Source organism: Nymphalis io, chromosome 17 (genome assembly GCF_905147045.1).
Source record: "Nymphalis io chromosome 17, ilAglIoxx1.1, whole genome shotgun sequence".
Classification (NCBI taxonomy): Eukaryota; Metazoa; Arthropoda; class Insecta; order Lepidoptera; family Nymphalidae; genus Nymphalis; species Nymphalis io.
The window spans coordinates 6,783,101-6,810,301 of NC_065904.1; the positions used below are offsets into that span (position 1 = coordinate 6,783,101).

At 34.5% G+C, this 27,201-nt stretch overlaps 1 protein-coding gene across 1 annotated transcript; it reads left to right on the forward strand.

The window, feature by feature from the left end:
- The first annotated feature begins 495 nt into the window (after positions 1-495).
- LOC126774843 (proton-coupled folate transporter-like) lies at positions 496-26,963 on the forward strand. The gene is made up of 7 exons (XM_050496478.1): positions 496-843; positions 1,075-1,335; positions 13,063-13,237; positions 13,816-13,993; positions 14,955-15,333; positions 17,531-17,771; positions 23,728-26,963. The coding sequence occupies exons 1-7, from the start codon at positions 711-713 to the stop codon at positions 23,792-23,794; spliced, it is 1,434 nt and encodes a 477-aa protein (XP_050352435.1). The 5' UTR covers positions 496-710; the 3' UTR covers positions 23,795-26,963.
- Positions 26,964-27,201: the final 238 nt, after the last annotated feature.

Consider the following 27,201-nt stretch of genomic DNA (forward strand, 5'->3'; position numbering starts at 1 on the left):
TATAGTAATTGCCCGTTAATGTTCTAAGAAATCTTCTGGTTATCCTTTTAAATAGAAAGTTTTGGCGTTTATTCTACGCTGCTCTATTACGGGATTGTGAATAATCAAAGATAATAATTTGTATACATCTCAAAATGTATTTCAAATATATATATTTTTAATTCATGATAAGAAATCCTTATTATACTTATTGTATTGGTTAATATTTAATAAATTAGTTTTAATATTTGTCTATTAAAAATAAATTTAATTCAGCACATGTTGAGGTAAATAATACTCATTTATCCTTATGTCATTATCTCCGAAAAATCTTGAATAAAAATATATTTGACAGTTTTGACTGTAATTTGCTCGCGTAAATTATGTTTATGGTAATTTACATACATATCAATACATCTCAGGGCATGTTTATTGTAATACCTTTGCTTTTTCCAAGAGAAAAAAAAGCAGGATGCGTTAAATGTCATATTCATTATTATTTGAGTCAGATGAAAATAAAAACAATAACAAGCAAATATTACGGCACAGCGTCATGAGTTTAAAGTTAAATTGCTCGTGGATTTCGACGGGTGAACAGTGTCGAAGAGAATGCATCAAAACCTTGCAGATTTATACTCTGCATTCACTTAATTCCGCTTCTTTAAAAATAAAGAGATTTTGACAAAACCAAAGAATTAATTACGTACTACTGAATCAAATAGATTTCGAAAATGACTCAAGAAAATGAAAATATTGACGAAAATAATTCGAATATTAATTCGGTTATTGAGACACCGCCTCGGCCGTTTCGAATCACCATGGAATTTCCTTTATTTTTCACCATGTTATCGGTATCATTGTCAGGTAAGCAAGGCAATTATTTAAAGTTAATCCTAAAAATGTTTTATTATATATAGTTATAATCGTTTTTGTAAATCTGTGTGAAGTTTGAGTAAGTTAAGTTCGACATATAATCATTCAATAAAATCAAGCTAAGTAATTTATTTTGCTTTTGTTATAATTCAAATACCATTCTGTTTGTTTACACATATTTACATGTTTTTTCTGCTTGTTAAATAAATTATTTTCTTGCAGGTGCTGCAATAAGCAACTTAGTCTTGTACAGAACCTGTGTTCATTCTTTAAACCACACTCAAGACGAGTGTCAGGTATTTTTGTCACCAACTAGGAACAATGGCAGTCAACATTTAGAAGAAGAAGTACAGAAATATGCAACATTTGTATCTATGCTGCGGACTATAATAGAATCAGTTGCACCTGCTATCCTGTCTCTTTTCCTTGGAGTCTGGTCTGATACTCATGGAAGGAAGCCCTTAGTTGTATGGCCTTTACTTGGTGAGTACTTTATTTTATTATTATATAATAGCTTCCACCTTTGTGTGAGTAACAAAGTAGTAACAAACATCGAAAATATTAGTAGGATATTAATACATGATGAAAGAACTAATCAACTTTTAACTTTAAAGTACAAATTGCAAGTTCAATTTGAGTACAATAAAGCAGACATTGCAAAATGTAAGATATAATTCTTTAATCATTGTTTTTAATAAACAACATAATCTATATTTCCATAAAAAAAAAAAAACTCTCTTGACATAATATTAAGTTTAAGTTTAAAGAATTTTATTTCTCATAAAGAATTACAGAAATTCACTTACATGAGAAAGTTACAAACTAATATAAAAATCTAAGCGTACAGTGTTACAAAAATTCATAAGAAAGAAGGTAGATGCAGAAATTTTTCAACAATCGACAAGCTTGTTAAACATATCACCCGCCATGTCACCTCAGGAATACAAAAGTATGGATGCGGCATATTTATTGAAATCTGTTCATCATTTTATTTTATTATTATTATTATTATTTTTTTTAATATATATTTTCCTTTCTTTCCATTTTCTTTTTTTTTCATTTTTTAGACAATTTTTTTTTTTTTTGTTTTTAGAATTTTTTAGAATTATTGTTTTATCATTTATATATATTTATTGTACTATGTTGTTTGTTATATAAAATCTTAGACGTCTTTTGAAACTTGCCATAGATGTGGGCTCATTAATGTCTCTCGGTAACCCGTTGTACAGCTTAGCTCCCTCGAAAGTAATATTTTTTTTTCCGTAATTAGTTCTAGGGATGCGCAAGGTAATATGATCTGCGTTACGCAATTGAATTCTTTGTACAGCTGATTTTGTTTTAAAATTTAAATTTGTGTGGATTTCTTTATTCAATATTTTTCGTACTAATATGCATGTTTTATAGGCATATGTTTGAGCGATATTTAGTATTTTAGTATTTTTATAAATTTTTTCAGATGATGTTAGGAGGTTGTAGTTAAATAAAACTTTAATCAATTTATTTTGAGCGGTTTGTATTTTCTTAAGGTGTACTTTCGCCGCAGTCCCCCAGATCTCAATTAAGTAATCGATATGTGGTTTCACCAATGAGTTATATATCAGATATTTTACTTTTCGCGGTAAACATCGCGCTACACCACGACGAGCTCCGGTCAAGGATGATAATTTTGATTTGATTTTTTGGATGTGTGGTTCCCATGTCAGCTTATTATCGAGTATCAAACCAAGATATTTTTCCGACGTCTTTTTATTTATTTGTTCGGAATTAATAGTAGGTTCAGTGTAGGCTTTTATCTTCTTGTTTTTTGCAGTAAATATTACATAATTTGTATTTTCTATATTAATAGTCAGCAAATTACGTTTAAACCATATATCAAGAAGCTGTAGGTCGTCCTGAACGTCGTTGATAATGTCAGTAATAGAGGAACCATAATAGAAAAGACTAGAGTCGTCGGCGTAAAGAGCCAAATCTCCTTTTAACCCAATATCTTGTATATCGTTGATATATATTAGGAATACTAGAGGTCCCAAAATGGAACCTTGAGGTACGCCGTACAGAATGGGTCTTGGACTACTTTGTTTGTCATTTATTTTCACAATTTGGTGACGATTATTTAAGTAAGATTTGAACACCTCAAGGGTCTTTCCAGTTACGCCTATATTAGATAATTTCTGCAGTAGTATATCATGGCTTACTGTATCGAATGCTTTTCTGAAATCAATAAAAACACCTAATACTATCTTTTTTTTGTCAATATTGGTTTTAATTCGGGTGATGAGGTCAATTGTGGCTGAAAGAGTGTTTGAGTGTTGTCGAAAACCATATTGCTTTTGAGATAAAATCTTATTACGGGTTAGAAATGTGTACAAGCGATTATAGATTGACTTTTCACAGACTTTTGAAAGAACAGGTAGAACAGAAATGGGTCGGTAGTTACCTGGATCTAATTTACTTCCTGAATTATATATAGGTGTCAGATTTGCTGTCTTTAAATTATCTGGGAAAATGCCATTTTCAAAACATTCATTTATGCAGCAACTTAGTTCATCGGCCATCAGCAGCTCAATAGACTTAACAGATTTAATACTTATTCCATCTAGGCCAGAACTGCTGTTTGTTTTTAAATCCTTTACTATTTTCTGTACTTCATTTATGGTAACGGGTTCAAATTTTGAAATTTCATTTCCATTTTTAACCAAATGTGGAGTGTGGTGTATAGGATATAGTGAAATAATCTTATTTGCTAAATTTAACCCAATCATAGAGAAATACAAATTAAACTGTTCACATACTTCCGTCTCATCAACAATAACGTTGGAATCAATTTGGAGTCTAAGTGGTGATAGTACGCTTTTGATGTTATTGATGGACAGACTTTTTATTAAATTCCACATCTTGGTAGGCTTATTTAAGCAGGTATTAAAGGTTTTAAGGTAATAATTGTGTTTTGAATTTTGAATAATTTCGGTAACCAATTTCTTCTGCTTGTCCAAATCTTCATTTATAGTTTTATATCTGGGGTCAGATTTATTTTTTAACTGCCATAATTTATTTCTTTTATTTATTGCATCTATGACCTTGATCGGATTGGATCAACCGGGATGGTTGATCCAATCCTGTTTGGGTGGGTTTAATACCTTGATTTTTTTAACTTTGCTATTTGATAAACAGGTCAATATTTTCCTCTCCAAGTTTGTGTATGTGTTGTTAACGTTGTCTTTGCTCATCTCCTGGAAAGATCTAAAAAACCTATTGTAGTCAATTGCATTGTATTGTATTCGTTTAACTGGTACTTGTTGACATTTCTTTACTTCTAAGAAAATCTGTTTGTGGTCAGCAATTGCTGAATCTATGATTGCTAAGTGGAATTCATTTTGTTTAACACTTGAGCATACGTGATCCAATATAGTTGTTGTTGTATTAGTCTCACGAGTGCAGTAGTCACGATTGATTTTGTTTAAAATTTGGATAGCATTCTCTCTTAAAGTAAGCTGATAATTACGAGCCGCAGCATTGGGTTTCAGTAAGTCATAATTAAAGTCTCCAAAAATTAACATTCTCTTTCTTCTATGTAGTTGCAGTGAATACTCCTCGAGAAATTCACTTTATTTTGTTCTGTCAGGTTTATATATGACACCTACATCCATACAATACTTGTCAATATGTACCCAAAGAAAGTGGTTATCATTGGTACAGCTTTCCCCTAGAAGATGGTGATTTAAACTGTCAATATGTCATGTCAATGTTTGTCATTGACACGCCACCTCCCCTTGAATGTTGTCTAAAGTTGTAGTAGTGTGAGTATCCAGGTAATTGAAGTCTACTAGCTTCTTCCTTATCTTTTATCCACGTTTCGGATAGAGCAACAATATGTACTGTGTATTGAAAAGATTGTAGGATACATTTTAACTCATCAAATTTACCCGGTTTAACTATACTGCGTACATTTGCATAAAAACATTTGATTGATTTGCTAGTGGTTTTGATTTCTGAATAGGTATGTGCAATTTGATACGATACGTTATTGTTAAAAGACATACCTAGATTTTCGTTATTGTGGCTGTATAGTTTTTTGGCTGCGTTTTTATTATTTTGGGGACCCCTTTTTCATATTTAATGCGTAAGTTACACTCTCCATTGGCAGTTCGGTGTTGGAGCTCTGTTTGTAGATTCTTTAAAAATTCTCTTTGATAGGGTGTCTGATCAGAAAATATTTTAACGTTACTTAGTCGTACAGTACTTTTATTACGGAGTAGTTGTTTCGTAATTTTTTCAGAAGAGAAGCATACTTTTATAAGGCGAGTTTTAGTTGGTTGGTATCTGCCAAGTCTGTATATTTGTTGAGGGTCAGGACAGTCGTTTATAAGTAACTTAATTATTTTTGATACTTCTTGTATATCATGTCGTGCTTGTATATCACAATAGTGCAGACTATTGTCAGCACTGGATTCTGTTATACCAGCTAAGATGATGTTTTTGCTCCTTATATTACGTTCTTGACATTCATTTATTAATTTTTCATATGATTCACATGTTACTAACATTTTGTTGCTGTCTTGTGTTGCAGATAGTTTCAGTAGATCAATTTCGGACTCTAAAAGCTTGACTCTTTTTTCCGTGTCTTGTGCAGATGTGACGAGTTGGTGCATGTCTGTCCGTAGTTTGTCTTGTTATATGGTCATACTAGCCATGGTGTGGCTAATAGTATTGACCTCGTTTCTAATAGCGGTTACGTCCTGGCAAAGCTTATTAATGTTGTCGTTTTGAATGCTACTGGTTGAAGAGATGAGGGCCATCATATCTGCCATTTGTTTTTTTAACTCAAATAATTCATCCATGATACACTCATTTTCACTGTGGAGTTTACGTTTGTTTCTGAAAGTAACTTGCGAAGTATCAGAAGCAGTACTCATGTTCAATTGGGAATCACTACTTCCACGGCATATGCCACCTCCATTTGGTGAGCGCAGTAAACTATTCATAGTAGCTCCGTGTTTCTTTGAGTCGTTTGATAGCAGATGTTGTTACACCGTACAAGCGCGCGGCAGACCAAAATGAATTCAGAGTACTTAGAACTAGGATTTACTTTTGTATATTACTGTAAATTAATTATTTTTAATACACAAACAACACGTCCACACTGTGCGCTTGCGCACTGCGACCTGTGGGATCCTATTATATCGATTGGTAACACTACTGACTGACTATCAACATACAGCCAAGTCTATAAAGTAAGATTACTCCAGTAAAACAATCCTTTATAACTTTTAACACTTTATTCTCTTTCACATGTAACTAGTAGGTTACTGCTCCACATAGGTACTCATAGGTAGGACTTAGGTACTACCTACTAATTAATATTTTACAACTGTATTATAATTATAATTCATACAATAGCACTAACCACGATCAAGAGAATCCATTCTCCCACGTTTTGTTTTTTTTATGACTTTTTTTTCTACTCAATAATTTCCAACCAGTTTTAATTTAGTTAAAAATATTACCATTTTTATCTAAAAATCTCAAAATAATTATTAAAAATCAGTAAAACCTTATAATAAATACATTATAATATATATATAAAACAATTTGGAAGCAACCTTCCTTTAGTATTGTAAAGACACACTGAAAATATTTTTCGTGATGCACAAAACAGTTCTATTTTAAATGCAAGTGTTTGTTGCACATGTTCTGTCGCGAACTTCGCTAGCTCATCTCATTGTTCAAGAATACCGTGAAAAAAAATGTTTTAATTATAGTATATCCATTTTTTGAATAATGCCTAAGAATATTCTTCTCTCTCTTTTTTTCTTTTCGGCTTACAAAATTGTGAAAATTGTAAATTTTTAATTGTCTTTGTACAGCTCATTTTTTTATTACACTCGCGAAGTCATGACAGGGTTTTAAAATCACATAATAAACAATAAAAATCTTTATTCTTTTTTTTAAATAAAATAATCTTACATTAACGGCTATTTAACACGCTTTCGCACGTGGCATTTGCGCTATTTTATGAACAAAAAGAAAAAGTAAAATTTCCGGCAGTACGTCAGTTGGCAAGAACTCTATGGCCAAATAAAGGCTATATACAGGAATGAAATCATATACAGTATACAAATGCAATTTATAAACTAAATATGTCATGGACATTATAATTTATTAATGCACATTTTTTTATCAGATGTTTTATGCAAACAAGTTTTACTCACATCCTTAAATAAATACTTATATTTATTAATTATATGGATATTTATCATTTGTTTAACATAACGCAGTATCAGCATTAATGTATCTTCACAATATCCTACTGATTTCTTTTTTTTAACTTTAATAAAGTATAAATGAAATATAATACATTAATAATAAGGTAATTGAATTTGTATTTTCCTTTAATTTTGTCAAAACTTGTAATACAAAAACTTCTTAGTATTGTAACACATTGTTTACTTCGTTAACAAGTCGATTTTATTTTTATTGTTTGCTGTGTTGTATTAGTAAACAATAACACAACACAGCAAACAATAAAATATAACAAAAGAAAGAAAGGAGCGTCATTTATTGATCCACGCCCGATATGCAGGCGCATATCGCGCGTGCGCATATCGCGCATCATCGGCTGCATTAGCGGGGCATCTAACATTGACTCACTGAAAGCAAACTACAATAAAAATTCCAAGTCCTGTAGGAAGGCATACACGAGAGCGGATGCACAGGGCATTGTACAGATTGGTCATGACCTTATTTCGCATCCTAGGTGCTCCCGTAGCTTCTGGCGTCTGACCAAGTCTGTGCAAAACAATTTCTGCCAACCTTCGCTGCCACCGCTCAGAAATCCGGACGGATCGCTAGCTCACAGTCCGCAGGAGAAAGCCGACCTCCTGGCTAAACTCTTTGCCGACAACTCTGTGATCGATGATTGTAGTGCGCAGCCACCAACAATACCTTCATGTGGCCACACGATGCCTGACATCAAAATCAGGCAACGTGATGTGCGTACGGAGCTGCAATCACTTGATATACGGAAAGCTAGCGGTTCCGATGGAATACCAGCCATAGCGCTGAAGAAGTGCGCAGCGGAGCTGTCTCCTGTGTTAACGCGCCTGTTCCAACTTTCTCTCTCTTCGGGATGTGTGCCGGAGGCTTGGAGAAGAGCTAATGTGCAAGCGGTTCCCGAAAAAGGGGATCGGTCTGACCCGGCAAATTATCGGCCAATAGCTATCACCTCAGTACTTTGTAAGGTGATGGAACGGATTCTAAACAACCAACTGATCCATTACCTAGAAGATCACTGTTTAATTAATGATCGTCAGTACGGGTTTCGACCAAAACGGTCCACAGGTGATCTTCTAGCGTACGTAACACACCTCTGGGGTGAAGCTATCGACAAGCATGGAGAATCGTTGGCTGTCAGCCTCGATATCTCTAAGGCTTTCGACAGGGTCTGGCACAGAAGTCTTCTATCCAAGCTACCGGCATATGGTCTGCCTGCTCAGCTATGCACCTGGATTGCCAGCTTCCTACACAAGCGTAGCCTTCGTGTTTTAGTTGATGGTTGCGCTTCACAATTCTATGTAGTGAATGCTGGGGTCCCCCAGGGATCTGTGCTATCTCCCACACTCTTTCTTTTGCATATCAATGATATGCTCTCTCTTGGGAACATACATTGCTATGCAGATGATAGTACAGTGCATGGTGGATACCACGGACGCGCAGTGGCTGGGCGGGCGGAAACTGAGGAGAGGCGGGAGAATCTTGTCATTGAACTCGATAGGACGTTAGAGCTCATCGCCAAATGGGGCTCTGATAATCTTGTTGAGTTTAATGCCAAGAAAACACAGGTATGCGCTCTCACAGCGAAAAAGTCACCATTTTACCCTCATCCCTCCCTCTGTGGCACACCGCTGATGATACAAAGTAAAATCGCCATGCTGGGGATGGACGTTCGCTGCGACCTTAGTCCAAGGGATTACATCGAGGCTATTATAAAAACAGCTTCACGGTAACTCGGAGTTCTGAACAAGGTGCGGCGTTTTTTCACGCCACAACAACTGTGCCTGTTATACAAAACACAGGTACGGTCTTGCGTTGAATATTGCTCGCACCTTTGGGATGGCTCCGCTAAGTACCTACTGGAGGCCTTGGACCGGTTGCAGCGACGTGCAGTACGCATTATTGGCGACGTAAAGGTCACAAACACCCTTGAACCTTTACAATTGCGTCGCGAGATAGCCGCACTACCAGCGCTTTCTATCGACTGTATCACGGCGAGTGCTCTGAGGAATTATTCTCTCTAATTCCTGCTTCCCCCTTCCTTCTTCATCATGCGGGCATCTTGCGGGCCGGCAAGGCGGGGACGGCTAGTACAGAACATTCTTCCCGACTGTACTGGCCGTTGTCGCGTTTGGACTCTACTACCACTTACCATCAGGTGGAGTAGAGTCATTTGCCGTCCCGGCGCATATATATATATATATATATATATATATATATATATATATATATATATATATATATATATATAACGAATATATAAATAACGAATATTACTATTAACTAATAATGTTTGTTTAGTTTGAAGTTATGACAATCTTTCTTATAAAGGCCGACAGAATATTTTTCCAAAATATGTTTTTGTTATTTATCTTTATATAACATAAAAAAATAAACGTACAATCACAGCTCTATTGCAATAAAATAATTAAATTGTACAATGATCTATTTTATTTGGGAAGGTAACGAATATTAAATTTTTATTTAAAATTATAAATAAACTAACTTGCTTGTACATGTTTCATTTTCTTCATAATATGGCTACCTTTATTATAATTTTATTCAGGCTTAAATTAAAATTCAAAGCGTAATTTATCGACTTGTTGACTTTGTAATGTATCGACCTTTTAAAAATGTGATATTGAAATCAAGATCGCATAGAGGGCAAAAAACTTGCAATAGGTACCTAAAAAGCGAACCATTTCAATATGTATCTTAAACAAAGAAAATGTTTTAGAAAAAAAAAACAGGCTGTCATAGCGACTGCCGATAGAAGTGAAAACTTAAAACTGTTAAATTTGTTTGTCCAATTTCCGCATCTATTGGCAGTAGGTAGTTCGACCTAATAATTCTATTCCTTTTTATTATATACCTTTTTATTCATCAAAAATACACAGTATGTCGCAAAATCGGTACAAAATATAAATACAGCTTAATTTAACTAAATAATAGTTAAAATACACATATTATTTGTGTATACTGTTGGTATTTACATAAATTTCAATCATTATTATCCTCATTAATTTCCACAATATTTAAATTATTTGAACTTTCAACGATTTCATCCTGAATGCGGACGCGCTGAAGCGTTGAAGCATCAAGCGTACCTGGCTTGGATTGATGCTCGTAACCGTAAAGCGAGGGATATACGCCAAAAAAAGACAGCCCTTAATAAAGCCGCCAAGTCATGCAAGAAAGCTATGCAAAAGTCACGCTTCGATCACATTAGTCGAATAGGGAACAAACTGGCTTCGTACCCCTCGGGTAGCAAAGCGTATTGGTCCCTAGCTAAAGCGGTTGAAGCGAACTTCTGTCGGCCCTCACTGCCTCCCCTTCAGAAGCCTGACGGGAAGCTTGCTCACACCGCTGAAGAGAAAGCAAATGTGTTTGCGTCTCTATTTGCGGAGTCTTCACGTCTTGACGCTAGTAGCGCGACACCTCCAGCAACACCTACCGCCGACACTCATATGAGTGATATACGCATTCGGCAAAAGGAAGTTCGCAAAACGCTACGCAGTCTAGACGTGAACAAGGCAAGTGGACCTGATGGCATTCCAGCAATTGTCCTGAGGAACTGTGCGCCTGAACTGTCTCCTATCCTGACACGTCTGTTTCGCCTCTCTCTTGAGACTGGTCAAGTGCCTAAGTCCTGGAAGCTTGCTAACGTGCAGCCCGTGCCTAAAAAGGGCAGTCATGCTGACCCTGCTAATTACAGACCCATCTCGATTACGTCCATTTTGTGCAAGACAATGGAACGTATCCTAAATACTAGGCTCCTGACGTACCTGGAAGCCAATGACATTCTCAGTGACCGACAGTACGGGTTTCGCCGAAACCGGTCCACTGGTGATCTTCTGGTGTACGTCACACACATCTGGAGTGAGGCCATCGAGAAACACGGGAAAGCACTTGCTGTTTCTTTGGATATCTCGAAGGCCTTTGATAAGGTTTGGCATGATGGCCTTATCAACAAGCTTCCTGCATATGGCCTACCTGCTAGCCTATGTGCGTGGATATCTGACTTCCTGAGGAATCGATCGTTACGAGTAGTGGTTGATGGCTACTCGTCGGATCAAATGGCTATAAATGCCGGTGTTCCCCAGGGGTTAGTGCTCTCTGCGACACCATTTCTGCTGCACATTAATGATCTGCTGTTGTCCGGTATCCATGGGTACGCAGATCATTGCACAATTGTCGAGAGCTACAAGTCCAACGCGCGAGCTAGTGAGGCCCAAATCCAAGCTCAGAGAGAGGCCATGGTAGAGCGCCTGAGCGTGACCCTTAAGGCAGTGTCCGATTGGGGCGATGCCAATCTGGTCAAGTTCAATGCATCTAAGACGCAGGCGTGTTTGTTTTCCGCCAAAAAGAGGGAATTCCTGCTACCTCACTCCTTCCGAAATGTATCTGTACCTATAACTAACCATCTTGGCAAATTCGACTCTAAATTTCGGCTCTTTTATCGATTCCAAAGCCCAAATAGCCGCTCGAAAACTTGGTATCCTCTCCAAAGTGAGACGTTACTTTACACCAGAACAACTGTTCAACTTGTATAAAACACAAGTGAGGTCATGTATGGAGTACTGCTCTCACCTTTGGGATGGCTCTGCCAAGAACCACCTTCAGGCTCTAGAGTTGATTGAGAGGCGTGCCAGAAGGTTGATAGGAGACGACGCATTGGTCGACTCTAGGCTCCAAAGTCTTGAACATCGACGTGTGGTTGCTTCACTCTCAGTCTTCTATCGGATACATTTCGGAGAATGTGCTCAGGAATTACATGAACTGATTCCTCCAGCCCCTTTTTACTATCGAGCGGCCAGGCAAACGCGACCAAAGCGCCATAGGTACACAGTGGATATTCCCCGCCTACGTACGAAGCGCTTTGAGTCTACATTCATCATTCGCACTGCGAAACTTTGGAATGCTTTGCCTGAGTCCCTATTTCCCGATAGGTACAATGTTGGTGTCTTTAAATCCAGAGTAAACAGGTTTCTTATAGGCAAGCGTGCTACATCTTAGACCGTGTCGATGCTTAACATCAGGCAAGTTAACGGTCAAACGCTGGCCTATTAATAGTGAAAAAAAAAACATTATATTATATTAACATTAGCATTTCGGTGACGCGAAGCCACGTGTCTATCACCTACGATAAATCTTCTTTTTTTTTCACTGGTAAAACGCGTTACGCGCTTCCTGTTACGTATGTGGGGCTCGCCGGTGTCCAAGGCGCCGAGTGCGCCTCGAACATCGGAATATCCACTAAAAAATCAGCGGAACCCTTTCCGTCTTAACGAGGAGCGCCACGGAGTCTCTTTCGCATGCTACCGTGATGTTCACCTTCGATAAACCAGCGCAACGCGCCTAAAGATTTTTTCACTTCAATTATATGTAGTAGAAATGATAAATTAGTATCTAAAAGTTCATTAAACATTTTTATAATAAGAGAAAAGAGCACGACCACATTGCTTCGCGTACAACTTGTGCAAAATGGTTATAAAATGTACATTTTGACAAGCATATTATATTGTTTTTAAAAACTTAATGTTTGTGTGTTTAGATGTAACATCGCAGGTGAAGGTTGTGGGAAGTGGGAAGTTTGAAGGGAATGTTCTCTCGAAATCTTTTAAACTCCCGCTTATTATCAGAAAGCTTACATTTTAACTCTGTAACAGTAATACTTATATAAATACATTTCGGATACATGAATATCGTCTAGGCTTACATTGTGTTTCTAAATGACAAGTTTCGGTTGTATTCTAGAAGTTTCGTCTGACTGTGTGAAATAAAAAAAGTAGCGAAAACAAAAAGACATACAGTAAATAATTCGCGTCAAATGACAACTGAAAATAGCATGATTTAATGTATATTTATATTTAAATTGAAATAACGGATTGATATAATAATTTACGGATAGCGTCATGATTTATATTAATTATTTTTTAGGCATGTCTCTGAGTGGTGGTCTGACCGTGGTCTACAGTATGATGGACAGTTTAGGCCCATGGTGGTTTATCCTCACGTCCATACCAGTATCTTTGTCTGGTGGTTTTACGGCTATGTTCACGGGCTCCTTCTGCTACGTGAGCGACATTTCTACTAAAGAAAAGAGATCTCTTAGGTAAGAAATGTAATCATATAAAAACCTCCCTAAAAATAATACACTAAGAAGGTTCTCTCAAATTAAGAGGATATACGAGAACTTGCTCGATTCGGCGCATCCTATAAATATAGCTCGCGTAATCTCACACCCCTTGTGCACTGTGCTTGCCTTTTGTCCTTTCGCTACTTTCCCCGCTTATTTTCATCATCCATATGCATCCTGTTTCAATCTTTCATTACAATTTAATCATCATAAGTTCCATATCCATACTTAATGACTGAAAGATTTGTCATAAAATATTGTTTATTGAGTTCTGAGTTTGGTATATGTCTGAAGTGCCTTAAAGCCTTAAACTTAACGCTTATCACTATGAACGACTTGCTCATCGGGGACGTATGTTTATCTGAAATTTGCGGCCTAGGTGAATGTATTGGACCGTCCTGTATCTCATAACAAAAATAAAACGTACGTTACTTAAGTAAAAGTGACAAATCGACACCCTGATTCCTGTCGCCCTTTTTTATTAACGATTTCGAACGTACTTCCCTGATATAGAATTATGTTGCATGCATTATATTTTGTTTCTTATTTCGTAGAATGACGATAGTCGAAGCTTCAGTATCAGCCGGCAGTGTTATAGGTGCCGTGGCAAGTTCGTATGTGTTGCGAGCTGTTGGAAATGTATACTTGCTGCTGATATCAGCGATGTTGTTCGTAATAGCTTATGTTTTTACCAATGTTTGCTTGAAAGAATCATTAGCCGGAGCTGTTCAGGTATGTTATTTTTTAGCCTAATATTATAGTTATTTTTAATGTTTATTCTATCACATTTGCAATTATAATGTATTATATTCGATAAGACTTATAGTGCTAGCCTGGTAGACGCCTTGCATACATTTAAATTCGCAGCTACCTTGTCGCGGGCTAGGGATGTTTTTTTTTTTTTAATAGAAAGCCAACACAATGTACAATGTTTTTACATGTCTGTCCCAGAAAATAACAATTCCAAATAATGACACACATTAACACTATACATCGCAATTATAGGCTAACTCATAATGCAATTTCCACGGCCACGGCGGCCAATCTCAAGAGAGATTAACCAACTACGCAGGAGATATTATAGTGCACAAGTTTGTGCGCAAACACAGGTGCACTCTCTATTCCCTAACTCTCATAATCCGATGGGACGGCAATCCGACACGATCGGAAAGAGTTCAGGCGCAGGACCAAAGGCTTTACGTGCTTTCCGAGGCACGGGAGTGTACACACTTCCAACTTCCATACTCCGGGCTGCTACTGAGAATTTTCTGACAAAAAAACCCAATAACTTTTTATTGGCCCGACCTGGGAATTGAACCCAGGACCTCCGGGTCTGCGGCCTTATATCAAGCCATATATATATATGGCTATATATATTATGATAAAAAATTTATACACAAAAACGCAACAAAAAAATAAAAACAAAAAGAGTTAATTAATGGACCATTCGTGGCAGTACTTTGACATTTAAATTTAAATATGCAATCCGTCATAATATTCTTTTATTTTAAATTTGTATGCTCCCCTGCCATCACCAAACAAATCTAAATCTGCCTCTTTATAAACATTATTATACGTTTTAAGGGCCCTGTTTAAAGGCGCTGTTATGCCTATATTTGTTCGTGAAAACCGACATTTTAAAACAGGTATACTATATCAAGTGTGACCCTAAGTTTTCTTTTCGTTGTTTCAGGGAGGCATTTCAACAGTATTAGACTTTAAACTTATAAAAGAGATGTTAGTCGAATGTTTCAAAAAGCGACCAAATCATGGACGTGCCCAAATTCTTCTACTAACATTTGCCAACAGCTTTTCAATATTTATAATGTATGGTCTCATGAGCTTGGAGTACATGTACACGAGGCAAAGACTGCACTGGGCGATAAAACAGTATACGATATATTCAGCTGTCAACACGACGATATCATTCTTCGGATCGTTCTTCGGTGTTGTATTGGTGCAAAGACTCTTCAAAGTAACCGATTTGGCGTTTTCTATCGTCGCTTTCATGTCGACAACTGTTCATTATTTAATTAAAACATTCGCTACAGTATCGTGGCAAATGTATCTGGGTAAGTTATCTGTTAATATATTTAATTAATGTTATAAAACAATACAGTTTTCATACGAAATATTATCATTTCAACAAAATCGAAGTTCAATATATATTTGTCATGTTCTAATAATAAGTTAGTTAACGGGGTTTTGTTTTGTAATATAATTATTATATTAATATTTACATTCGAGCGTTTACAAAATATTGAAAAACGGAAGAAAAATATTCCATTATTTGTCTTAATCTCTACTTACTATAGCGTCGACTATTTATATTGCACTTGAATTGAAATAATTATAATATAATAAAACCAGTTTTAATATGACATAAGTAATATTATGTATTGAATTAATTCTCCATCGGTTTGCTTTAAATTAAAATACTGGTTCGTATTTTTTTTTATAATGTACGATGATAATGAGACAAAAAACAAAACGCAATGGTTTGCGGTTTTATTATGAAATTTGACTTTATCTTTTTTTAAAAATAAATTTGAATGTATCGAGTTCTGAGGAGGTATGAGTCAATAGCGATTGTTGTTTTGTACCTAAATGCTTTTGATATTTAAATTAGCTTTTAATTGAGTTTTGTTTACTTAAGTACTTAAAAAAAAATTTGAAAATTGAATTTAACATCACGTATAGAGATCAATTTTCACCGGCGCTTGTAACTTTGTATTCGCCCGTGCGCTTTCTTAGACGATTACATTAGGTTGAATTATTTTTGTTTAATTTCTTCCATTTAAGTAGTTAGTTTACCAAAACCACTTTAATTTATGTATATATGTTTATTTCATATACATACGTATGTATTTATATATACATATAACTCATACATAATTTTGTCTACTCAATTAAAAAACATAAATTAACAAATGTTGCAATAAAAATTTTTTCTTTTAATTTTTAAATTAAGATTTTTTTCAATATTTTCTATTTAGATTTAATTTAAATTGTGGCATTACGTTTACTAATGAGTAGTGCATTAACATTGAAAGCCAGCGTAGAAACACAATATCAAAGTATAACGTGGAACATATTTATTTATCACTGTTATTATTAGTTTGGAATTTTACAGTAACAGCCTGTAAATGTCCCACTGCTGGGCTAAAGGCCTCCTCTCCTCTTTTTGAGGAGAAGGTTTGGAGCTTATTCCACCACGCTGCTCCAATGCGGGTTGGTAGAATTCACATGTGGCAGAATTTCAGTGAAATTAGACACATGCAGGTTTCCTCACGATGTTTTCCTTCACCGTAAAGCACGAGATGAATTATAATTACAAATTAAGCACATGAAAAGTCAGTGGTGCTTGCCCGGGCTTGAACCCACGATCATCGGTTAAGATTCACGCGTTCTTACCACTGGGCCATCTCGGCTTGGAATTTTACGCAGTCATTTTATTCAGATTTTTTTCCGTACAAGTGATATTTATTATTTATATCCAAAGTAAGCCGAGATGACCCTGTGGTAAGAACGCGTGAATTTTAACCGATGATCGTAGGTTCAAACCCGGGCAAGTACCACTGAATTTTGTGTGTGTGTGCAAGCTCGTGCAAGCTCGTCTGGGTAGGTACTACCCGCTCATCACATATTCTACCGCAAAACAGCGATACTTGCTATTGTTGTGTTCTGGTTTGGGACATAACATCTTAGTTCTCAAGGTTGGTGGCGCATTGTCAATGCGAACGATAACATTTCTTACAATGCCAATGTCTATGGGCATTGGTGACCACTTACCATGGGGTGGGCCATATGCTCTTCCGCCTCCCTCTACTATAAAAAAAAAACTTATTCCATGAAATTTTATAAAATCTCTTCTATGTTAACAAACAAACACTTTTTGATTAATATATATTTACTTATAATACAACGCTATTCCATTTTCACGAATCCATTATGAATACCATAGATTACTAGACCAATGATATCACGTCAATTCAAACTCAAATTTATCTATTTGTCTTTACTCCTTCTGTGATCGGTGGCTATATATAAAGCTGCACTGATATATATACTGATTTAAAATATCATAACAACAAACAACAATAATAAAAAATAACGTTATTAATTAATTATCACTATAACTAAACTATGCATTTAACTATTTATTAAAAGTCCATTTAAATGATACGGATTTAAGATGATTCATAGATTTAAGATCGATCGATCTTTCTAGTTGTTACGGAAGTCTTGTAACAAAATTATCATTTTCAGCTTCTGCTATAAGCCTGTTCAGAGGGTTATCATCACCCCTAATAAGATCGCTGCTGACGAAGATACTACCGGCGCAAGATATAGCGAAGGTGTTCGCGCTTATGTGCACTATAGAGGGCATCAGTCCACTTATATCACCTGCAATGTACAACTCCTTATATGCCTTCACAATATCATCATTCCCAGGAGCTATATACGTGCTGAGTGCGGTGATAACGACTATATGTGGGATATTATTAGGGTGAGTAAAAACTTATATTATATATTAATGATATATTAAAATGCCTATAATATAATTAACTATTATTGGTTTATCTGCGTTTAAACATTATTGATTATGACGAGCCGGTTGGCATGGTTGGTGGATGCATGCCTTTCACGCCGAAGGTTGTGGTTTCGATTCCCACCCAGGACAGATATTTGTGTGCATGAACATGTCTGTTTGTCCTGAGTCTGGGTGTAATTATCTACACAAACTAATTAAAATTTCATACATCTGAACTGGTCGAGTGAGTATTATATATGTTAAAGTTTTGTACAATATACATATGCACATACGAGTCTGATTTAGATTGTACATCAGTATTCCTAAAATTTTAATTGTATTAAAAACTACACTTATGATTACTAAGAATATGTATCGTTATTTAGTGACCACCATCTCTATAGGAATTACATTAATTTGCTGTATTTTAACTACAAATTTACTTGTGTATAATATATATCGATATATACCAATAGATTTAAAAAAAAATCCCTACGAATCGTATGTTGATTTACAAAGTCGTGAGCTAACCTAAATATCTAATTTGAATTGCAAATATGTGTAAATTGATTATTTATAATTGCCTTGCATGCACAAAGAGATGCACGAACTGCATAAATATGTTAATAAGTTTTTTTATTAAAATTATTAACAATGATTACAATACTCAGATAGAAAAACACATTACACTAGTGACCAGCCTCCGATTTACGCTTTTCTCCCGATTGTTAACTCTCCTCCAGGATGTGATCAAAACTCAACTGAAAGGTTTTTAAAATCAAATCAATAATTAATTAATAGAACGATGTGCACCGGATGCAAGTAACAAGTTTTTTTTTTGTTCTATTTTGCATACCCTGGTATTGCCGCCCAGGGCAGATACCCCGGTTTGTCCCACCTTCCTCGCCCCTATCCCCAACTGATAGGGGCATTCACGGTTTTAGAACAACACACATGGCACTATTCCTACCAGATAAAAATGTTGTGAGTTGGGCTATTTCTTCTGTCCTGTGTTAATACTGTGTCAAAAGTTTAGTGAGGATCAGGATTCATAACAAGTATAATGCACAGGAGGTACAAGTCAGGACGCGAGGACCGGTTTTACACTGTTGCTATTAATCACACGTTCGTTATAAATGGCGGACATAATGTAAAATATGTAAGGGCAGGCCGTCTGCGTCGTTATACACTTTATAGTTATCCTATCGCTAAACAGCAACATTTTATATTATTGTTTCGGTTTGAATGGCACCTGAGTCAGTTATTACAGACACAAGGAATACAACAATAGATCACGTGGTTTTCGGTGTAAGAGCTGGTTTATTTTTATTTCAATTCCAGTGAAAATGGGAAAGTCGGTTCGACTTAAAAAAAACGACTGACAAATAGGTTATCTTGTGGTAAGTGGTCACCATCGGCCATAAATTAGCGCTGTAAGAAATATTAACTTTTCCCTACATCGCCAATTCGGCCACCAACCTTGGAAACTAAGATGTTACGGGCATTGTGCCTGTAGCTATGTACACTGGCTCACTCACCCTTCAAACCGGAAAACAACAATACTAAGCATTGTTTCTTGGTTAGGATATGTTATAAGTGGGTGGTGCTTATCCAGACCAGAGTAAATTTCTTCTTTCTTTCTTTTTACATTTGTAATCCCAATTTCTATTAGCATGAGAGTATTTGTTTATTAAATATAATCCATAATATTTGCAACATACACGAAATAACTTAAGGTTAATGTGGTCACCAAAAGTATATACAATATTTTTAGAGAGAACCTGCACGGTTTCAATTTAGCTTATTTTTTAATTTTTTACTGCGATGGACGGAGGTTGGCATTCGGCCATAAATACAATATAAATAATATAAAGGATATAAGCGCATTTATTTTTCCATTTAAGGTCAATCACCTTGCTTGTAACGAAATGATATTTTGCAGACTAAAATTTTTGCGATAAAAATTAGTTACAACTAATTCATTTGCATTTAAATATCTATTACCTATTATAATATATTGACTAAACATGCTAATATTGTAACGGGTTGATTGTGAGACAGCGACAGACACAAGAAACATAACATGTTAGGTTGGTGACGCATTGGCGATGTAAGAAACGGTTAAAATTTTATACAGTGCCAATGTCTATGGGCGGTGGTGACCACATACCGTCATGTCACCCATCTGCCAGTTCGCCTACCTAATTTAAATAAATCACATCAGTCACATTTGTATTATCACTATACATACTAATTGACAATTGACAACCGCAGCTATAGGAGGTACGCAGTTATGAGTATAGACAGCAATAGTGTGTGAGCGAGAGATAAATAAAGTCGAGATCAAGTTTTAAATTCTTGTCCAGTCTTTCCTCAGGTATAAAATTCTTTTATATTTTATTTCGTTGAATGTGAAATTTAGGATTAAAATTGACAGAACAATTGATTAGACTACATTTTTTACAATGGTGTATACACGATGACTTGTTATCGCAAGTACTTAGGGCGGTTTCCTGTAGGGACGGCAGTTCTTACCCAATATTTATTTGTTCATTAAAGGTTTCGTTTTAATTTTTTTATTGAATATTAAAGCTGCTCCTTGAATTCTCCTAAGGTCTAAAATTTAAAAGTAATATATACTTTTAATTTCGGTATGACAGACAGAGCTTGTGCTATGGACACCAGACAACAGATATACTACATATACTACTTTTCTTTATATACTTTGTAAATTCATAGTTATACAGATAATTACACCCAGACTCAGGACAAACAGACATATTCATGCACACAAATGTCTTTTTCTGGGTGGGAATCGAACCCACAACCTTCAGCGTGAAAAGCAAGTATGTACCAACTACGCCAACCGGCTCGTCAAACGTCACTTTGTAGTGATAACTTTACATTTAATTATTTTACTGGTGGTAGGGCTTTGTGCAAGCTCGTCTGGGTAGGTACCACCCACTCATCAGATATTCTACCGCAAAACAGCAATACTTGATATTGTTGTGTTCCGGTTTGAAGGGTGAGTGAGCCAGTGTAATTACAGGCACAAGGGACATAAAATCTTAGTTCCCAAGGTTGGTGGCGCATTGGATATGTAAGCGATGGTTGACATTTCTTACAATGCCAATGTCTAAGAGCGTTGGTGACCACTTACCATCAGGTGGCCCATATGCTCGTCCGCCTTCCTTTACTATAAAAAAAAAAAAAAATTTATTAATGTTTCTTGTCAAATGAAAGTTTAAAAGTACTCGCAAGAGCATGCGAATTAAGTTTATTACTTTTGATTTTATAAATACGCATTCGACAAAAGTTACATATACATATGTACCTATTGTCGCCAACAAAAAAATATACATATTGTAAAATTGTCGGTGTTTTTCTAATGAGTTCACGACATGCAACGTAGTGTGCACATAAATAAACACAAATATATTTTATAGTGATCGGTATGATAACTGTTAGTAATTATATATCTTTATTACACAATATAATGATGATGCAAGCACCACTGAATTTTACATATGCTTAATTTGTATTTATAATTCATCTCGTGCTTAACGGTGAAGGAAAACGTCGTTAGGCAACCTGCATGTGTCTAATTATACTGAAATTCTGCCACATGTATGTCTATCAACCCGCATTGGAGCAGAGTTGTGGGGTAAGCACCACAACACTATTCTGCAATACGGGTACACCTACAAAATCTACAAATCCGCCTTTGTAAAATTGTTGGTGGATACACGTTTTGAATATCGATAACGATTTGGGTTGTTTTAATATTGTAAAGCATTTGAATTAAAATTTTATAGCTAAGACTTTGTCTACTTTTATTTGTAGGGCTTAGCCGAGCGATTTTGATGATTCGTTATTTAATCGTATATACAAATAAGGACATTTCTTTAATTATGTACCTACTGACATTCGTATATTTTATGCACACATACAAAATGGATAGAATAATTTCGCATATCACCTTTGAAATATATAGAAAAATCTTACTTGTATGAATTCTGTTTTTGTTTATGTTGAAGTTTCATTGTTGTACAAAAATGCGATTTCAAATTTACGTTGTATTTTATAAGCGATGGTGTAATACTACAGTCTGCTGAACTGACCTTGCGCTGTACGGATATTGTTGCATGCAATTTAATTATGATAAACTCGACTACGATAACAACGTCCCTGTTAAATCTTCGCATTTAATCGAATTATGTACTTCAATATGAATCGAGTGAATAACTGCATTCATTCATAAAATGGATGTACAAACATGTGATCTAAGTTTAATGACCCTTGTGTCTGTGATAGAACTCTCTCTCACATTTTAAACAAAAAAAATAGTAAGTTAGTATGTGTTATGTTCCCACTTAAATGTCTTACTCAGGAGGAGAAGGTTTAGAGCTTTTTATTCCACCACACTACTGCAAGGGTTTATGGATATACATATTGTATACATATTGCCACATAAATTTCATTGGACACATGCAAGTGCCCTTATGATGTTCCCTTATGATGCCCTTCACCGCCGGGGAATGATTTAATATTATAAAACAAATTAGGTTCATGAAAGCTTAGTCCTGTTTTCCCGGGTTGCAACGCAAAAACATCGGTCAGATATGACGTATGTAGAATACAATTCACGTGCCTTGGGTCACAATCAAAACACAACACCTATTTAATATATACATAGTATATAGAATCCCCCTCGTCAGCAGTAGAATCGCTAACGAGGGGGAGTCTATCCTATCCAGACTTTTTTCTTTTTTAACGGGTTTTTTATCCTTGCGGCATGTCAAACCCATCGTACCTTAAGCTATCTTACATATCAAATTTTATCTTATAGGATTTATAATTACGTTTCGTACTGACAGACAGACATCATCCAGACTTATTAGTAGATAGATTTCGAAAAGAGTTTGAGATTCAATGTGAGTGTAAATTAAGATAAACGTTACAAAAAATGCTTAAAAAATGGCCTGGCTTGTAACAAGTTTCGTACAAATAAGTGTTTGGGTTTTTGTCGAGTAATTCTCGGCACGGGATTCCGTAAACCCGTTAATGTTGTGCCTGGAATATCTCCGATCGTGATACTTTAACGTCTTATCAGATTATGAGAGCGAGGGAATAGAGTGCACTTATGTTTGCACACTGCACTATAATAAGTCCTGCGCAGATGGCCATTCTCCCTTAAGAATGATCGCCGTGGTGCTATCGGTTAGAACATCATCTATCATCAATATGTGTTTTATGTTTGTATGTACAGATTAAGTGTTAGATGCATAATCTTTATAAATATCTTGTCATACTTTTTACTTTATTACGACTCGTGCCTCGGAAAGCACTTAAAGCCGTTGTTCCTGCGTCTGAACTCTTTTCGGTCGTGTCGGATTGCCGTGCCATCGGATTATGAGAGTGGAGGAAGAGTACACCTGTGTTTGCGCACACACTTGTGCACTATAATATCTCCTGCTTAGTTGGCTAACCTCTCTTGAGATTGGCCGCGGTGGTCGTTATCGGTCTGGAGGACATTATTATTACATTATACTACAAAATTATATATATTTAAAACAAAGTGTTACTTGCATTTGAAGCATTTGTTTATTTTATAAGATATATTACTTTGTTTAAATAATTTGTTGTTTAAACATTGGGTAATTCATTCATTCATTAATAATTTTCCATTTAAAAGTTGTATGCCCTGCTATTTTTAAAATGTTTTCGTTCATAAAATGATTTTCTTTCAATATGTATATTCATGTACGTTTTTTATAATTTAACATATCTCAATAACAACTGATTGAGTTTTTTTTTATTTAATTTGTTCAGTAATTAATTTTGTTTTAAATAAAATAAAGCGGAAAATACCCTTTTATGTCAAATATAACCAAAAATCACAAATAATTAATAAATACTTTTTTCTTTTCAGATTTGTGCAATACTACAGATGGCGACAATCGTCCATAGTTTATGACAGTTTGTCCAACGAATCGTAATTGCGTAACAATTAATGACATCTTGGTGCTTAAACGTCACAAAATATTATAATTAATATGCATACATTGTTGGCACGTCTATATCGTACTCGTGCCTTAAGCAACACAAATGTCAATTAACCTTATATCATATTATTGTAGTTTATATCCCTCAAGCCACAGAGCCAAGGGGATACACGTGTAGATCAAGGAGTAGAGTCAACTGCCGTACAGCTCTACTCGTTTTCATTGTTTTACAAGTAATATTCTACACTTAAATTATTGGTTTTTTAGTCGAAAGTTATTTGTGGGTACAGATATTACTTTGAAGTTTTACCTTTTGGTGAGTGGAACTTAAATCAATATCAGACATCTAAGCAGACGTGGAATATTTTTTTTAAGTGACGAGAGTGATATTTAATAATAAAAAAGTAACGTAGATAATAATTTATGAACATTGAAGTAAACATTACTAACATAAGTAGGCACTCGATAGTTAGATCACAAATAGATACAAATCTGACACTTTTTTTGTATTTTCAGTATTTTTGTTTAAAGTATAAATGCGAAAATGACATATAAATCGTCTAATTATAAAAAATATTGGTAACATATAAATAAGCATAATATAATGTTGGAGAAAACTTCACTAGATGAGATATTCTTCATTTTACATTTTGTACCTTTTTCTTTTCGAAGTATCTCAGTAATGAATTATATAAAATATACTGTGATATTATTTACTGGTGGTAGAGCTTTGTTCAAGCTCGTCTGGGTAGGTACCACCCACTCATCAGATATTCTACCGCAAAACAGCAGTACTTGGTATTGTTATGTTCCGGTTTGAAGGGTGAGTGAGCCAATGTAATTACAGGCACAAGGGACATAACATCTTAGTTCCCAAGGTTGGTGGCGCATCGGTGATGTAAAATTTTATAAATTTCTAACAATGCCAATGTCTATGGGTGTTGGTAACCATTTAACATCAGGTGGCCCATATGCACGTCCGCCTTCCTATTCTATATAAAAAAATAAAATGACGAAATAACATAACAAAAAATATATTTACCGAAATAAAACTAAAATTATTTACTCAATAGGATGTATGTTATTTAGTTAGTACATAGACCGCCTTTAAATATATCATACATATTAGACTGACTTTTAAATCGGTAAATTAATACCAATATTTTTTTTATTCTACTTTCTTACATGGCAATAAAAGTGTATCAAAATCTTGACCTTTAGTTTGATAGATGACTTACATGCTTATTATTGTAGCTAAGATTAAAGTAAATAGTTTATTTGCATATGTAATGTAATTACATTAGTAACGCTTATCATTTTATTAACTCAAGTACTATTAAATAGATTGTGAGGATTTTATTCGTTACAAATATTATGCATATTTTTACTGACTACTAATGAATGCACTTATAAACTTTTTTTATTATATTTTAAAAAAGATTATTTTATAACATTTTTTGTTAATAAAAATGCCTTTGAAAGTCCAATCCAATTTTAAAACATAAATTATACTGAAGATTTTCGCATTGTTGATATTATAAAGAAAAATAAAATTAAGGTGTAAAAATAAAAATATGTTTCCGAACGAAGCATGTTACTATAAAATAATAACTACGTAAAGGTTATTTGTCGTGTGTAATAAATACACGACATTATAATAAAATGTGGTGATTTATTTGATTTAAAATTTAAAATCGATTGGACTTAATTTTTTTGTGTAGTACGACTACTAGTAATATGTGTAAAATATCATGAAATATTATTAAATGAATGCTTATATGCTTTTACTATATTTTTAAAGTCATAAAAATAAATATATTTAATATAACTTTAGCATAGTATTTAAGTAATTTTTTATATTTTTACATTAAATATTGTTTAATAATACATGAACAAAAATCATGAGATAGTTTAAAAATATTAACTATAAAACCTCCTTATCGTTTTTATCTTTTGACGCGTAAGTCGCGACGCACCTTTTACGATATATTTAATAGATGATTTTCAAGCTCAACTGTAATTAACTTCACTTTCACTCCAGTTGAAAAATCAATTATTAGGATTTCGAATAAAGACCTAAAAGTGATTTATTTTCTTTTTCTTTTCGAGCACACGTGGATATTATTATATTTATGCTATCTTAAGATAAATATATCGCTCGCTACATAGAACATAACACACGCCGAAGTTAATATAATTGCTAATGCAATTAAAAGATTACTTACAAAGTAATATAAGGTTCATTAATAGCTTTGCTTTTGTGTTATCATAATTTTATCTCAAAATATCGTGAAATAAAATAATAGGTATAGTATAACCATCGTCTCTGACGTGATATCAAAAGCCTTATTTCTCTTTTAAGATTGGTTGCTCCGCGTCACACTAAGACCTAAAAAGTACATATTTTTTGGATATTTTATTACTTTCATATATTATGAAAAAACTTTAATGATTGCACAGTATATCGGCAAACCGTTTTAAGAAGATTTATTACGGTCCTGCACGGTCGGGATAAGAGTAAGGTTTAAAGATCCTTTCGTTTTGTTATTTACCAAAATATTCTCATGCAGAGAGATATATGTAATATGTATATAATTTAATTTCTTTTAAAACTTTGATCATCGTAATAAATCATTCTCTAAACCAAGGCCTAATAATAATAAATACAATATTTTTGTGACGTACTTAAAATGTTTATTTAGTTTTGAGATAATTATAATAATTGTGATAATTTTAAAGTTTTGTTTTAATCTTGCCAATACAGGTTTAATTTTTTGCAAAACATTCAATTATTATCACACAAAATATTTTGTAATAAAAAGGTCGTTACCACACAAAACTAACCTCTTAACCCGTTTTTAAAAAATGAGAATTTTCACAAATAATAGTTATTTAAATAATATAATATATGATGTATTTTGTGTTCAATGCCATAATTATTGCTTGTACATTTTCGGCTTTACCTATAAATGTTGTTGCCCCTAGATTGGATTAGATCAACAATGTTGTCTATTTTCGAATGTCAAATCAACGATGACAGAAAGAGAAAAATCAGCGTTTAACCGAGCTCCCGGCTTAACAACATTTAAGAGTAAGGCCGTTTAACTTTATAATATATTGTTATAAATGCTTTACAACAATTTTAATAAAGAAATAAATATTCTACATGTGTTTTATTTAAAGCAACAGCTATATATTAAATATTAATATTTAAAATCACAACCACCAAGCCTATTGTATTCACTCACACGAATCAAAGCTTACTAATAAAACAGAGATAATATCTACCGCTCTACACTATTGTTAATACATGCAATCCCAATGATTACTGTGAGTCATCGTGTATTAAAACAAGAATTGCCTTCAGGGTAATTAGTGACATACAGACGAAGTTCATTGCC

Excerpts from the sequence above, each read along its gene's own strand:
- LOC126774843 (XM_050496478.1), top strand. The coding sequence starts at position 711 with ATGACTCAAGAAAATGAAAATATTGACGAAAATAATTCGAATATTAAT. Across the intron at positions 15,334-17,530 it reads ATCGTGGCAAATGTATCTGG|CTTCTGCTATAAGCCTGTTC; the intron begins GTAAGTTATCTG and ends TATCATTTTCAG. Across the intron at positions 17,772-23,727 it reads ATATGTGGGATATTATTAGG|ATTTGTGCAATACTACAGAT; the intron begins GTGAGTAAAAAC and ends TTTTCTTTTCAG.